The 15,809-nt window shown below is 41.8% G+C and overlaps 1 protein-coding gene across 4 annotated transcripts in view; it reads right to left on the bottom strand.

Annotated features, from left to right (window-relative positions):
* The window catches only part of GSK3B (glycogen synthase kinase 3 beta), a 158,344-nt gene that overhangs the window by 96,428 nt on the left and 46,107 nt on the right, over window positions 1-15,809 (bottom strand). For all 4 annotated transcript variants that reach the window (XM_087756413.1, XM_087756415.1, XM_087756414.1 and 1 more), the window contains exon 2: window positions 2,928-3,121. In XM_087756413.1, coding sequence (XP_087612539.1) covers window positions 2,928-3,121 — 194 coding nt within the window. The remainder of the gene's footprint in view (window positions 1-2,927; window positions 3,122-15,809) is intronic.

Here is a 15,809-nt window from a genome sequence, read left to right as displayed (position 1 = left end):
TCAGGATATAGAGATAAGCAGGCACCAGCTTGAAGCATACTGCTGACAATTTTGTTGATGATCTGCACTTCAGGAAGCAACTCCCATGCATCGCTTTCCTTTTATTGCCTTTCCACCACTGGTGGAGACTGGACTGGTGCAGAAAGGTGTTTCCAAAGTGCTCCCTCTCTTCCCCCAGAAGTTGATAAAGTTGATTTAAATCAAACAAGCTACCGCCACCTTTGGCTGTCTACGATACGGTTTTCCTCATCATTGCCAAAGCAGGGGTGTACGTTAATGAGAGGGAAGAAGTGGCAGATTTCTTACGAACTCCACTCACCGGGGCTTGGATCGGGACTCGGGCAGCCGTGAGGGGGTGGCTACAGCCCAGCTGAGCTGCACACCACAGCTCAGCTCCCTAAACAGAAGGGCTGGTCCGCTCCTACACTGCAACCAAACTGTTTGGCCAACAGACATTCAAAGTTCCCTGTTTAACTGGTAAAAATATCTGGTCCCGCATTTACAACCTACATCAGACGTTCCCAAAGAGTAGGCATACCCTGAAGTAATTGTACGCTATTCTTGATATAAGATACATGTCCCTAGCTTCCAAATCAGTCCGGGCAGAGGCTTTCATCCAGCCTGCAGGAATTTACACCTCCTGCCAACAGAACATACGCTTCCAGATCAGAATGTGAAAAGAAAGGGAGAACTAAACTGATGAATGATGGGAAAAAACAGGGAGCTGAGACGAAAGGTAGATGATGTTGAGCAGCTGGGACATACGTTTGGGATAAGAACATGAAAAAATGCATAACTTGGGTACCACAGCAGATGTGACCCATGCAAATTACGAAGTTAAAAAAAATATTTTTAAATTAATGCTATCTATCTGTAAATCTACACATGCACTTACCATTAATTCCAGCTAGTTTAGGGGTATGAAAGCCTCCAGATACTGGATGGTCTCAGCTTATGTCATCATACATGGGCAATTAGTTCAGAGTCCAGATTGGAAACACCCTACTTAGCTTTTTAGCTTTTGGGGTTTTTTCCTTAAACACAAAGAGGGATAATATTCAAAAGGTATCATGTTTTTTCTAATCACTAAAAGAAACACTCCAAAATAAAGAAATATATAGTTAGATAACAAAATGCCACTGAATGAACTACTGAAAGAAAAACAAAGACCTACATTTTATTCTAGATGCCCAATACAGATTTATCTAAAAAACAAACCAACAAACAAAAAAAACCCACCAAAAACCAAAACAAAGCAAAACATTAAGGTATTACAAACTACTAGGATCTGATGGGAAGGAACTAAAATGCTCGGCCAAGTTTTCATTTTGACACCCTAGACAACCTCAAAGTCATGAGACTACAGAAATCAAAGATTTTGGTCCAAAGTACTAGCTGACATCCACCAAGCATGACATGGTAAGGGAAATGTCCTGGCCTTCCTCCTAAAACTATGCAATGGGAAGAGATCAAAGAGCTCTTCTAAGTATGACTAGGTTTAGAGCTTGTGTTATTCCTCTACCTCTTTCATTCTTCTAAAATAATCCACTCTTGCATCATATTGCATGCTTCCCCAGCACTCACGGCCTTCAACACATAATACAGTCCTGAAATAACTCAGATGTAAGAACAATGTAAGAACTTCACACGCCTATCTCAATTAGAAGTTAAACAATGCTGCATGATTACATTAATTTAAACATATCTTTCCTTTTCCATTCTTCGTCTAATGCATCTGTGATATGCTGATGACAGCATCAATTTCAAGACTCAAGGAAAAGGTATACACCAGTTCCTTCAAAACACTTTAAAAGAATGGTTTTGCTACCAAAACAGGACACAAGTTACAAACATTACCAGTGAAGCTAGCTGTGCATGAAGTCTTACTGAAAAAATGAGGAAACTGAGGAGGAAATGATAAAATTTCTCATCCAATAGCCTCTAGAAGTCTTTCTAAAACTAACACTAAGTATCAAACTGTAAGAAAGAAGCTTCAAGTTGCTAATTTTCCTTAAATATGCTTCAACTATTTTTAAGGTCAGTAGTTTTTGTATCTAGACCATGCCAACAAGATTATCCCTGGCACCTTCTCTATGTATTGTCCTTATGCTTCTATAGTCATGAAAGCTGTGGCCTTCAGATGCTAAAACCCACACCATTAATTTCAGATGCTAAAACCCGTACCTTTGCTATCATTCACTGCTTGCAGAAGTTTAGCTGCAGGCCACTTGACTATACAGGAAAGCAGTCAAGCACACCAAGCAGAGGACTAACAGCAGTGATGAGGTCGCTGATGGTCCTTAGCTTTTATTTGGTTTAAATATCACCAGATAAAAATATAGCTTTTTGGAAGGCTACTTGTTGAATAAAGAATCACTAGTCCATTAAAACCACCAGAGTAGATTACGTTTATAAATCAGATAACGAAGGGAAATAACTTGCCTTCAGTCCAAACTGACCTGGGCTCAGTATTTGTTATTTTCTTGCTTGGCCTGGGGACTTTCCGAATTACTCAAATACAGCCTCCCACTTTGTAGGTGCAACAACCAAGAACAAAGCCCAAAGGCTTCTGTCCCTTCCAGCAGCTTAATTACTAATGACTGGAGAAGAGTCTATGCTAGAAAAAAAGACAAGTTTTTCCTTTGTTTCCCCAGCTCATTGCCTGAAAAATCTAGTCTGCGACCTGGAAAGAGCACCACAACATCAAATCAAGATTTTTAGCTTCCTGTTTTGCACTAATCCAAACAATCATAACAACAGTGACTCACTGATTTTCAAGTATCCCTTTATCACAAACCATCTCTTTAATCTTCAGTCTTGGAAATTTTTATGTGCATTTAAAAACAAAAATCAAAAACATTGCCATCAAAGACATGGAAAATGAGATAACATGCATTAAAACATTCTCAACTTATACATAGGCTCACCTTAAATCTTTTATCCTGCAGGACTTTCTTAATGGCCACAAGCTCTCCTGAATCACAGAGTTTGGCTTGATACACAACACCAAAAGATCCATTTCCAATCACCTTGGTGTCTGTGTAGCTAACTTCTTGTGGTCGGTCCGGACCTTGTCCAGGAGTTGCCACTACTGTAGTCACTTTGCTGCCATCTTTGTCTCCTGGGAAGCAAGAGATACACAAATAATCAAAACACATGCGTAAACAAGATGATCAACAAGACCGAAACAGAAGAAGGTAAAGATTTAAATCAGCATGTGTATTTCAATATTAGAGAGAAAAATAAAAAACCCTGACAAAATTAAAAAAAAAAAAAAAACCAAAAAAAACCACCAAAACACTGAGCATATTTTTTTACTGAAATATATTAAGTGGTGACTATTTTTCCTCTAGATTATTGCTAACAAAAATATTCCCTTTCCAGGAGCAAACAGCTTAGCAAGAAAAGGTGACGTATGACCAAGAAAAGTACTTATTTCTACATCTGATTAACATAAGTGGGATTAAACAGTGTCGTTTGTATTACCAAAATGAAGCACTTCCTCATATTTTCATGTAACTGAAGAAACCAAACTGTCAGTATAGCCTGCAGAGCAGCACTCTGTCCTTTATAGGCATACATCTGGCAATAAAAACCAGAAGCACTGACAAAGTTTGTTACAAACCCACCTACATGTAAAGCTTCAGCTTGCAAAACCTTTGTCAAAGCTGGCTGTGTGCACCTGAAGTGCACAGGTTGCATCGTACGGCGCAGTCCTGCTCCTCCCTTCTTCCATGCCTGACCTCCTTGCAAAGAAGGGGGGCACTCACTGGGGCAGGGGGAGGAAGGGGGAGAAGGATGATGATGGCCCGCACTTAGCTCACATCTTGCCACGAGCCAGAGCGCAGACAGGGACGTGCGCTCAGGATGCAAGACGACGGTGGACGCTGCACAGGGGCACGTGCTTTGGTGCAGATGCAGCGGCTCTGGGTTTCAGCAGCCCGCAGCCAACCACACGTGCGCTCACAGTAAAGCGGCCACTCTCCCATCAAAAGACAAAGCCGCCGTTACCTACTCTTAGCACCGCTGCTATCAAGGGTGCTTCCTCTCGTTCAAAGTCTGATTTTGTTTGTAACAGAACCAAAGTTTTAGGCATTTTGCAAGCAGACACTGGGCATGTACTGCCCTTCAATTACAATGGCTCAGGTTACAAAATCAAATAGGGCTGTAAGAAAAAACAGAAGCAATCTGCTGTTCCACAGCAATCACTCTGCAACTCCACAGAAACTGCACTCAAGAGATGCTCGTCACATCTGCTTATTAAGAAACCTTCCTTCCACAGCTTCCCCAGGGCGTCTCTCCCAGTCCTTCACTACTCATGCATTTAGGATTTTTCCAACAGGTAGCTCAGATCACCTTTAGTGCAGTTTAAGCAAATACCTCCTTGTCCCGCTCCCAGAAGGCATGGAAAACTGCGCAGCTCCCCCCACCCTCCTTCCTCCCACTACCCCCTTCAAATACGTGAGGGGCTGTCGCAAAGAAAGTTACCATGACGGAGAAGTTATGTCTCTTTGGGGGACCTCTCCCTCTTCTCTCTCCCTCCCTGCTAAAAAAATCTCTCGGGTACGGTACCCAAAACTAGACCCAGGGTGCTGGTGGCTTCTTGTGCCCAACTTACAACACCCTTGTTTGTACAGCCCAGCTCAATGTTTGCAGCTTGTGCAATGCTGCAGCAACCCGCTTGACTCGTGGTCAGTTTGTGTATCAAGCTCTCCTCTGAAGAGGTGCCGCCTGCCCAATCCTCGTCCACTTTCCACTTACACACCTGATTACTCTTATCAAAGCCCAATATTCTGCATTTGTCCTGACTGAACCACATCCAAGGTTGCTTAACGCTCTTTTGCCAGCTTGTCACATCCTTCAAGCACAGAGTCACCACCAGAGAGAGATCCATTTCACGACGTGACATTAAGTTTATCTAACAAATCTGTGAAAAGCAGTGAATCCTGTGAGAATGCCTAAAGAGTCTGCAAAAACCCATTAAATATCTCATCCTAATTTTATCTTGAACCTCTTGTTATGCTCAAACAAAACAACTAAACCAGTTTGTAAGCCTTTCAGGGGATTTCCAGTAGGTCCACTGTTTTCTTAGGCTTCTCATGAGAAAATTAGTGCATGTCTTGACTCTCAAGTTTTCAAACATCTACTACTACTTCTTCCTGTAAGATCCAGAAGGAAAGTAGGTTGGCTTGGCATGATTTGCTCCTGCAAAATCCACATTAACTGTTACTCATCTCTTATGTTACCTTTTAGGTCCTTACAACTTGTTTGCTTTTATGCATCCAACTGCTCCGTGAAACAAAGGAACAAATTAAAAATAAATATAGCACATTAGTGCAAAGGGTGCCAAATTACTTGCCAAGCAATACACAGCAGGTATAGCTGTTCCCCAAAATGTTCACGAGAAGGTGAGATGCAGATTTACACATTTGAAGAGAAAACAGAGAAACAACAAAAAAAAAGGCGGGGGGGGACTGGGACTGAAAGAGATGAATGTCTGCTCAGAGGGAGAGAGAGGAGCAGAAATAGAAGCAGACTAAAGCTGCATGGAAAATTCACCCTCCTTGTTGATAACTGTAAGAAATAAATGGAAGGAAGCCAGGAAAAGAAACAAACCCTTTTTTTGGTAAACAAGTTGAAAGTGTAATTCTGATAGCAGCCCTGCATTTTATTTGCCCAACTATTCTATGATTAGCTTTCTAACTCAGCACATATAAAACAGGCAACATCTGCTTTACTGCAACAACCCTCATCATTTAAAAGGTAATCCCTTACTTCCCCATTTTTTTGTGTGTGTTTTTTTTGGGTTTATTTTGGGTTTTTTTGGTTGTTTTGTTTTGGTTTGGTTTTTTTGCCTTGATCACAAGACCAGAGTATCTGTCATTGCTGTTAATGAGGCTTGTTTCCCATTTTCCCAAAAATCAAGACAACTGAAGTCTTAGAGGGGGAAAAAAATGTCCTTGGCAATACTGGTGGAGATTTGAAAAACTTGGTATCAAGAGATCTGCTCTAAGGACACTCTTCAGAGCTGCAAGTCGCTTAGGGGTCTCCTCAACTGCAAAAGCAAACCCTGAATTTCAGACTACGTCAGGTGGTTCTTCCCAACGTGGTGCAGCAGGGACCTGGGCAACTTCTCCAGAGCTCAACTGAGAAGCCAGTCAGCTTTACACAATTTCCTTTAAGTCCATGGAAAAACAGCTCCTAACTAAACTTGTTAAAGTCTTAACTAATTAGCTACACCAAGAATTCTGTTTGTTTCTTTACCAGAAGTTACAGAGCATTAAGTCTCCTAGATGTTTCTCCCAGTTTGCTTCTTTCAATAAACAGCTGCTCTTGAAAATTCGTCCACAAAAGACACCATAAAGACTCCTCTTACGAGTTTCAGTTATATTCCATGACAGAATAGTTGAACCTGAGGGACTGTAGGGGTAAAATTCACCTTGCACCTTTGACAGCTTTGATCTCAAAGAGTAAAACATGTCACTGCTTTTCAAAACATACAAATAATACGTATTTGTACCACAGCAGCATCCAGGGGTCCCAAGCCTGTTTGGCCCCTCGTTCCACTACATAGATGTATGTACTGTTCAGAAGACCACACATAGTTCAGAATGGCTATCCCAGTTTTTACTGTCTGGATAGCAGGAGTTGACTTGCCAGCCACACAGCATATAAAGGAGTTCACTAAACAGCTCTGAGAAATACCAGTTTTAGCCTCAGCGTGACAGAAGATAGAGAGCAAACGCCTTTTTCCAGCAATCTTCACTACCTCCACGTTGGGACTCCGAACAGCAAACACCAAGAAGCATTACACCACAGCAAGCCTCAATGGGAAGCCTAGACAGTTTCCATCTCATCCCTTCCACCTCCTGTTTCGGACTGTCAGACTTAGTGGCCCCAGTGCATTGTCAAATACACAATACTCTCAATACCTTCAATTGTAGGTCTACAATAGAACTAAAACATTAAATCGAAAAACTAAGGAAGGAAGGACCAAACACCAAAATACTAAACAGCTCTTACAGCACAGCTCACATCAGAAGAGTCACTGCGATTTGTCCAAAAGAAGCTGCTTTCTGGTGCCGACAGCAATATGACCTAGCTTTACTGTAACAAAAAAGCAGATTCAGGTGACTGTAGAACCAACACCTAGGCAAACTGCTTTTTTAACCTCCAGGACAGAAGAACAAATACAAATAAATAGCTACCACTCTGTAATACACTTGTATTTGCACTTAGCACGTTTCATGCAAACCCCTAAAGCATTTCGCCCCACTTCTGATGTTTAACATCCATTATGTGGCATTTGGGAGGCATTTTTTGACGAAGAGGTTATTCCAGAAGTCTGATGTGCAACTGAAACCAAAGTCCAGACGTTTTAATTCCTAAGCGTTCTGATCTTTCTACCTCACTTTCCACCTTTAGCACATGATAACCATATGGGACGAACCACAAGCATTAGGTGTAGTCAGTGGTTTGAAAGCAGAGAACACTCATCAGTTTGTGGGAAGAAGGGAACTTACTCCGCTTACAAGACGACGGTTTACTAGAGCATCAGTGCATGCTCTAGCTCTATTTTCCAGTATCTTGGCATAACTTTGGAAAGGCTCATGTCATCATTTTACCTAATGCAAATGGCCACTTACCCTTTCAAGCTGAGTATTAATCAATTTTCTACACTCAAAAAAAGCTGAATATATTCAATTCTGTCTTGTGTTTATACAATTCACAAATTAAACCAAAATGAATATGGATCAGTATTATTTTAATGAAATCCTTGTATGGTTTGGGAACAAGAGGCATGCATCCCCCCCCAAAAATGGTGGCAGAGGTTTACCCAGGTGATACAAGATATTCTGCTACCGGACAAGCATTTCGTCACATAAACACCCCACCAGCTCCAGATTTCTACTGCTAGCTCAAAGTTGACCATTCTACAAGTGTACTGCAGGTATCCTTTTTGCCAGTGCCTAAACGTAGCTTGTCAGTCAATAAAATTCACTTCAGCCCTCAGAGACCATGAAAGATGTCCTTCGCTCTTAATCGGAACTCCCCCCATGCCTTCTATTGAAGGGGCCTGGAGAAAGTCCAAAATTACATCTGCCCTGCAGCCCTTCAGCTGTTTAGTTCCTGACTGAGCAGTACAAATGCACGTTAATGTACATGTAGGTCAGAAATCTACGATTCTTTTTTCTTTTAACTACATATACACCCTCTTCCTCCTCTTTTATGTTTTGAAGTTGAAGGGAAGAAACAACAAATTAGTAGGATGTTTACAGCTGCTTTCTTCCTACTTCAAATGCAACCTCACTCCTTTGCACTGTCTATAGACTCCTCCTTTTCCTCTTTCTTTTGACTTTACCTATCTCCTCTTGCTTCCCTCCTCCAGTTGCTCCACTCCTCCTTGCTGGCATGCGCAGAGGTCCTCCCATTAGATATTACTTAGGTTGTTTTTAAGTCCTAAAAGAAAACCTCACAGACCTACACCACACTCTCTACAATGTCCGAGATCACGTAACTGTCTGTCTCCACTTAATTCAAATATCTTCATTGATCTGTTTTCATTCTCGGTGTCACCTCCCTATTAAGATATGGCTCAATATTAAGTCAATATTGACTACTTCTCCCCTTCCCAAGTCTAAGGCTTCTCCACACTCTTTCATCTTAATTTGCTCAATGTTCAATACAGTCAACCAGTCACTTCCGCAGAAACCCTACACTGCTGAATCTAGGCCCTGCCAATCTGAATACGTTACAACCAGCAGCTGACACAACTAGAGAAACCAGCGACCAGGAGGGGATGGAAGTCTACCACAACTGCATTGGCTTTTCAGTCATTGATAACTGAGAAGGTCAAAAGACCTGAATACTTTGTGAAACAAATGTCTTAATAGAAAGCACAAGAAAAGTTATCTGCTAGGCTCTGATGCCGACCGTCAGATTAGGTATGAAATAAAACACCTGGCTTCTTAGGTATCTGGTCATGGCATGTGAAGGAAGGAGGTCATCAGCTGCTCCAAGGGTCTTCAGTGTGAGCAACACATGCTTGAGGCAATATGCTGTCAGCAGTAGAAATCACAGTGCTAGACGACATTTTTGTAACTATTTTCCCTACTACTTTTTTTTTTTAAAAGGTTAATCTTATACAGAGCTAATAATTATGGGCCAGTACTGGGGAGAAAGTATAAAAATAGTATTGATGAACTGTTTTACTAGACAGCTTCCTTTCTTCATCAGTGAACTGTTACCTAGCAGGAGACAGCAGAAGATAGAAATGAACATTCAAGGACCAAATCAGAAAAACTCAGGGCATCGAAGAAATGAGTTAACAAAACACAATGTGTTTTGGTTTTTAAATTTACCCCGAACAAAAGGAGTCCTTGAAATTTCAAAAATAGCTAAGGTCAAACACTGAACAAAAACCTGTGTGTGTGTCAATCATCATCCAGAGAAGGCAGTAGCATTCACTTAAAAAAAAAGAAATATATATGTGTGTGTATATATATATATATACACACACACACACACAGACACTTGTTTTAGCACAGGAAATGTCATCTGACTTCTTTACTCTAACTGAATACTGCAATAAGAGCGGCCATCAGACGTTACTTAAGATCATAAGAATCTCATGATTTGTATCCAAGGATTTTGGAAGAGCTAAAAAGTCTGAGAAGTGATGTTCATTTTTGAAAGAAATCAGAACACTCTCAGAACTTCAAAGGTGGACGGGATGATCCATATGATCCTGTAAGTTTGACAACAATTTCAGATAAAGTACCATATCAGCTACTTTGATAATGAATAAAGAAGCAGTAATGGGTTTTATAGAGACTGGGTTCTTGGACTCCATATTGTTAATGAGATTACAGGTTCATTCGGAAAAGAGAGGGGGGAAAAAAGCATTGTGACTTTTGTAGGGTTTCAGACTTGCTATCATATCCTAAATTAAAGAAGAAACATGTACACAGAAAGAAACAGTATTATTAATCAAATTGTAATACACTAGCCCATAAGTTTCAACATAATTATGATCTAATAAAATACAGTAGGAGGGCCCACCAGCATTGATTTTTGGCCTCACACTTACTGCTTTTATCAACAACGTGGAAGAAAAGCTATGACGTTCTCAGACACGAGATTTAGAGAGTTATGGACAGGGTAGAGATCAATGAAAAAGCAGCTAGCCTCCCTTCGTCACCCAGGCACAAATTAAGCGGAGGGATCCAGGACCCAAGGTAACAGGCCACGCAGCCAAACCAAGTAAACCTACTCAAAGAGTGGAGTCGTCAACTCTGACTTGCAAGGCATCCTGGCACAGACAGAAGTGCCTAAGCGCAAGATTGCTACTGAGATCTAAAGCAATCCTTAGATGTATAAGCAGGGGAATGTCAGCCAGGAAGCTAGTTCGTTTTCCCATTTGGCATCCATGCAAGAGTTACTTGGAATGCTGTGCTCACTCCTGATAACTAAAATTCAGGAGTGATGATTTAAAACCCTAGAGATTCAGGAAGAAGCCACAGACATTATAGGGTCAGAAAAATACATTACTTTGAGACTTTAAGAGCTCAAACAATTTAAGTCAAAGAGCAAAAAGCTGGAGGATTCTATCTAAAAGCTACCCATTTAAGGAACAGACGTTTCAGAGAGGGCTCTGATCTGCAGGTGGAGAAGATATTGCACATAAGGACTAGAAATAGAAACTGCAAACATTTGGGACAGAACTGTGGGCGGACAAAATTAATAAGGAAATTATATTTTCTAAAAAACTCTGCAAGTTAAGGCGATTTTTGCAACACAGATTTTTATTTTAGACTGGAATCTTTTCTAAAGCATACAATACAGCTGAGACACAACCGCTAGGCTTGAAATAAGAAAGCCTGCACAGGATGAACGTAATGACTCTCTGGGTCTTAAGAAGGTCAGAAAGGTTCAATACCTACATAAACCCATTTTTTTCCTACCCAGCACTAATGCAATGGTGTCATAGCTCAAAACCAAATATGCTGCTTTCCACAACAGTCAAAATCTGCATTCAATTTAAACAAAAACATAGTAAAATGATAAATGATGAAAAGGTGAAGCAGTCATTCTTTGGTTTTATTGTTAATGATCAAATTATAGTCAAGGTCAATTATGTGTCAGTTCACTTCTGTTCCATTCAATCCAGAGACAAATAATCAGGACAAATTTCAGCAACAACTGCCAAGCCAAAGACCACTAAGGTAAAAAGCTTTTAAAACACTCCACTCTGAAATCAAAGTTGCCTTTGCCTCTAGCTGGACATAAAGAAAGGGGGGGAAAAAAAGGAAATATTCATTCCACCTGCACCAAACGACGGTAATACTTTAAGTGTCAATCAATTTCAAAACCTTCCAGGCAGCAAAACCTGTAACCCCAAAAATTGTTGGTACCTCTAGATTTTGCTCATCAGCTTCTAAAATGGCAATACAAATTCAAAGTACTAAGTGCTAAGTTTATGCACCAGACAACTGGAAAATGGAGTAAAAAAAGTAAACACTAGACGGAAGTCAATCACTGCTATTGTAAATCAAACTATACCATCACTACAAAATAAGCAGTAACAGCTCAGAAGGGCAACATCATTTTATTATAAAAAGAGTGTGTAACTCAACTGACCTCTGTCTTCATGCCTTTTTGAGGTCAGTATGTCACAAGGAAAGAGAAACTAAATATATTTCCAGGAAAGTGTGACAGATAATGATGTGCCTCATATGCCTATATTCGATATAATGAACACACAAAATTACATCAAGACGCAGGGACATTTTTTTCCTTTTATTTCCTGTTGGGAAAAAGCCCTAAATTTTAAGTAAAGGAACAGCATCTAGATTTACCGCATCTCAGTTCAGTCATTCCAAATGCCATTGGAGCTTTAAGTCTCCCTTTAGAGGTTATCATAGTTTTTTGGAGGGGGCATTCAATTCACTCTCTTTGAAAGCTTAATACTAAAGACTGTAAACAAACCTTTAAAAAACAAACAGGGTACTTCGCAGGTCCCAGAACATCGACATGATAGGCTTGCTAAAACGTCCACTACAAAGTCACACGAAGCTCTAAGGCATTGACTTCCTACAGGTTTTCAGATCTTAACTATGGAAGCCAAAGCAAGCGCAGCACATTGACCATGCGGTTGTGCTAGTCTATCCCAGCATAAGCTTGACTCTGAACAATTTAAAAAACAAAACGGAACAAAAACACAAGAGGAAAAAGGATGGGAAGAGCCCTGTTGATCTAGCCCGGATGCCTATCACATTGGCCATCAGATGACCTCCTCTAGATCCAGCTGTGGCAGATGGGATTCCAACAGCCAGCTGCTTAAATCGGCCACCACAAAATCCCAGCAGGTTACCATCCCACTGACTTCTAAACCAAGCAGCTGAATCCAAAAGGGATGTTTACTTGCAGCATCTGAAGAAGAGATTCATCTTACTAAGGCCTTCCTTCCCACCATTGCGTAAAGGTGGTGCCCACCCCTTTCTGAGGCACATCTAAGGCTTGTGCTAACCATCTCGCCCATTAACATAACGCTTGCTTCGAGTACTCTTTCTGTCATGGCAAACAGACCAACACAGTAAATTTCTAAGCAACGGAGCTTTCTCAAGTTGCAGTTAACACTGAGGTGGGGGGAAAACCCTGCCATATTATCTTAGGAAGCAGCACTAAAAGAAATTTTTTTTCCTGTGACTAAACAAAATATCCACCAGAATGCTTATACTTAAATTTCTCCTTTGGGAAAAAAAAATACAGAAAAATACAATTAAGGTAATCTAAACACTGGCTGCCGGTGGGGTTTCATAAGCAGTCTCATGCTCATTAACAACTTATTTTTAGTAGGCACTCTTTCTGTTCTCCTCTCTCCCCACCCACCTCATACACACACATGCAGACGAACCCACCCCACAAAAGTTATTTAGCTATATAAATCACCTTTAAATTTAGATAAGGTGATTCCACAGATTAGGAAGCAAGTACTGAAGCGATCATAACAGCACTTGTTTTTATAATCTCAGGTCAGGACATTCCTGCCCCAAAGAGCTTACAGATTAAATGCAGCACAAGAGACGCGGACAGACACAGGGGCGAGCAGAAACAGTACGACAACATTGTTTTATCATGAGACTGTGGCCTCAACAGTATCCCCCTTTGCTATACAGCTCCGAGTTAACTGCTAGCTGAGGAATTCAGCCTATACAGTACCAGGATTGCTTATTTGAAGTTTCCTTTAGTTGTTCCTCCCTCTTACGTCATCAGGGAACACGATTTAGCAAACATTTGCCAAAGACAACTATAGCAGTTCAGCTGACACGTAATAACTTATAAAACCCCTGTAACTGAGCCCTGACAGGGCACCAGAGAACCCCAAGTTACAAGCAGATCGTATTTACCCACTTGTTCTTGCCATTCAACAGTTGACCCTCAGCGAGTCTATCGGCGTCTTCTAGCAAGGATGATACAGGGAATCCATCACCGGGCCCCTACTGACGTGCCTACTTTAAGAGCGCTGTCAGAGACTCCAAATCTCCCTGCCCTCGAAGACTAACAAATGTTAAACAGCACATTTGGGGAATTCCTAGAAGGCCTACAATCTTCCCATCAAAATAGCCGGTATGACCTGTAACCCTTTCACTAAAGTAGTTTCTTGTAAACCGCTTACGGAGGACACCGTCTGCTTGCTGGAGGCCTCCCTGGCTCAGTTTTAACTGCATTTGTTATAGCTTTTGAATCCAGTTAGATGTACGTAAGTCACCTAGCCAAGTACACCGCTGATCCCTGAGAACAGAGATCATCGCTGTTTTTTCCTTTTCCTTCCCTCTCTTCATCCACTAAGAGGTTTCTAACGCACAAGACCGTACCATCAAGCAAAACCCATGGAAGAGCCACCTGCAGTAGCTGCAAGCTGCCAAGACCCTCCCTACTACACACTTGCATGAATTAAGAACATCTTAATACATCTTAGAGGGAGTCTCCGTTCTTCTGCTGGGGTTTAAACAAGAAATCTTTCAATCGTGTTTGTTACAGCAGTGCTTAAGTACCAAATGTGAATAGGACCCCACTGTGCTAGGCACAGCACCGGGAATAAGAGAGAGCTCCTGCCCCGGCGTGCCTGCAGCCCAGCCTGAAGAGCAGACAGACCTAGGCTGAGACAGTACAGCCCACAGAGGAAACGGTATAATGGCCAGTTGTTTCAGGCAACTGCCACGGTTATTGGAGAAGGAAGGAAGGAAGGAACGAAGAAAGAAAAGACCTCAAAGGATACAGGCTAAAAAAAGGAAGAAAAAAGTGAAGGTAAGGAACAGCAAAGAGACAGGAAAGAAATCCAAAATACCCCAAAAAAACCAAGAACAACATCAGAACCATACTAAAAAGAGAAAAAGCAGAGAGAAGGAGAAGCAAGAGCAGAGATTCAAGGAGAGAAGAGGATTTGGAGCAGGACTGTTATCAAATTAACACTGGAGAGAGAGACCCCCCCAGACGAGTTCCCCGAGCGCACAAAGCACTTGCTGTCACCACCACCGCAGGCAGCCCGGGCGGCCGGAGCCTCCGGCCAGGTCTCTGTGGTCTCTGCAGCCCCGGCCAGGCCGTGGAGCTGTGGAGGGAGGAGAGGGCAAGAAGCGTGTCATTCCCCATCTGCCGGAGTCTCCTCAGCAGGGTCCCTCTTATTACACCACTGCAGTTATCTGCCACAGCATCCGATCTTTGTCAAAACGCTGCATCCTCAAACAACTTTTTAGCCTAAAAAAAGAGCAATTTCTCTATTTATCAATAACATAGGCGGCCTTGAAAACCCCGGAGAAATGAGAAGTAACACCTGCTTGAACTTGTGGAGTTTTCCTGGGGGTGCAGAGGAGCAAGCTCTCCCCGCCAGCCAGAGCCCTGGCTTCCCATACATTCTTCTCCTCTCCAGGATGTCAGAGGACTCCACTTTTTGCTTTGCAGCTTCTCCCTTCTGCCAGGTACCCCACAAATAGTTTCTGCCCTGCTAGGACTTGATATGTTTTCTTATCCTCCAACTGCACTGAAAACTGGACAGGAATACGGCATGTGCTTGTCATGCTATTCACTGTAAGACCAGGAAACAGCATCACAGACCCAGAGTCCAGCCCAAAGAGTAAATTAGACCGAGGGTGAAATCACAGTGAGAAACACATTGTCTGGAATCTGATAGAGCAGCCAAAATCCAAAGAGAAAGACAGATGAAGCTAGTTATGAAAAGGCATTCATTTGATGCCTATCTTTTAATGCTGGAGGAGGAGTAAGAAAATTGCCAGCTGTTAGAAGCAACATCCACCTTGGGTGGGAAGTACAGTGGAAAAAAAAAAAAGGTCAAAAAGTAGAGTGAGTCGTAGCTAATCCGAATCCCTGTGTTGAACTGTGACCTGTGGTTGAACGCTATTCTAAGAGTGCACGGGGCATCACAGCCAGCTCTGCAGAGAGCAAAATCAAGTTGCGCTGCACTGTCCAGGTCACGCTGCAGAACGCAGACCAGCCCTAAAGAGACTACACAGACTCTGCGTCCGTCCCACGTTACTGCTTTAGATTATGCCACAGAAATGCACAGAAAGGGAACACGTCAGTTCAGGTTAAAGACGGTTTTGAATTCAAGAAGAGCATTATCTCAATTAACATTAAGAAACTGTAAGCATGCCATCAACGTAATGTAGATATTCTCCACGGCAGAAATAGCTATGTTGGTGAAGGAGCTCTTATTACAGATGAGACAGCATTTTAGAAGCTAAATGCATAAGCTTTTCATCATTGGCAAGTCTTTTTTTTTTTTTTTTAAT

This window comes from Nipponia nippon, unplaced genomic scaffold, assembly GCF_047370975.1.
Source record: "Nipponia nippon isolate SJK-2023a ecotype South Korea unplaced genomic scaffold, ASM4737097v1 scaffold_2, whole genome shotgun sequence".
Classification (NCBI taxonomy): domain Eukaryota; kingdom Metazoa; phylum Chordata; class Aves; order Pelecaniformes; family Threskiornithidae; genus Nipponia; species Nipponia nippon.
Note: the sequence above shows the minus strand (reverse complement) of the source record. Positions and strands in the feature narration are given on the sequence as shown.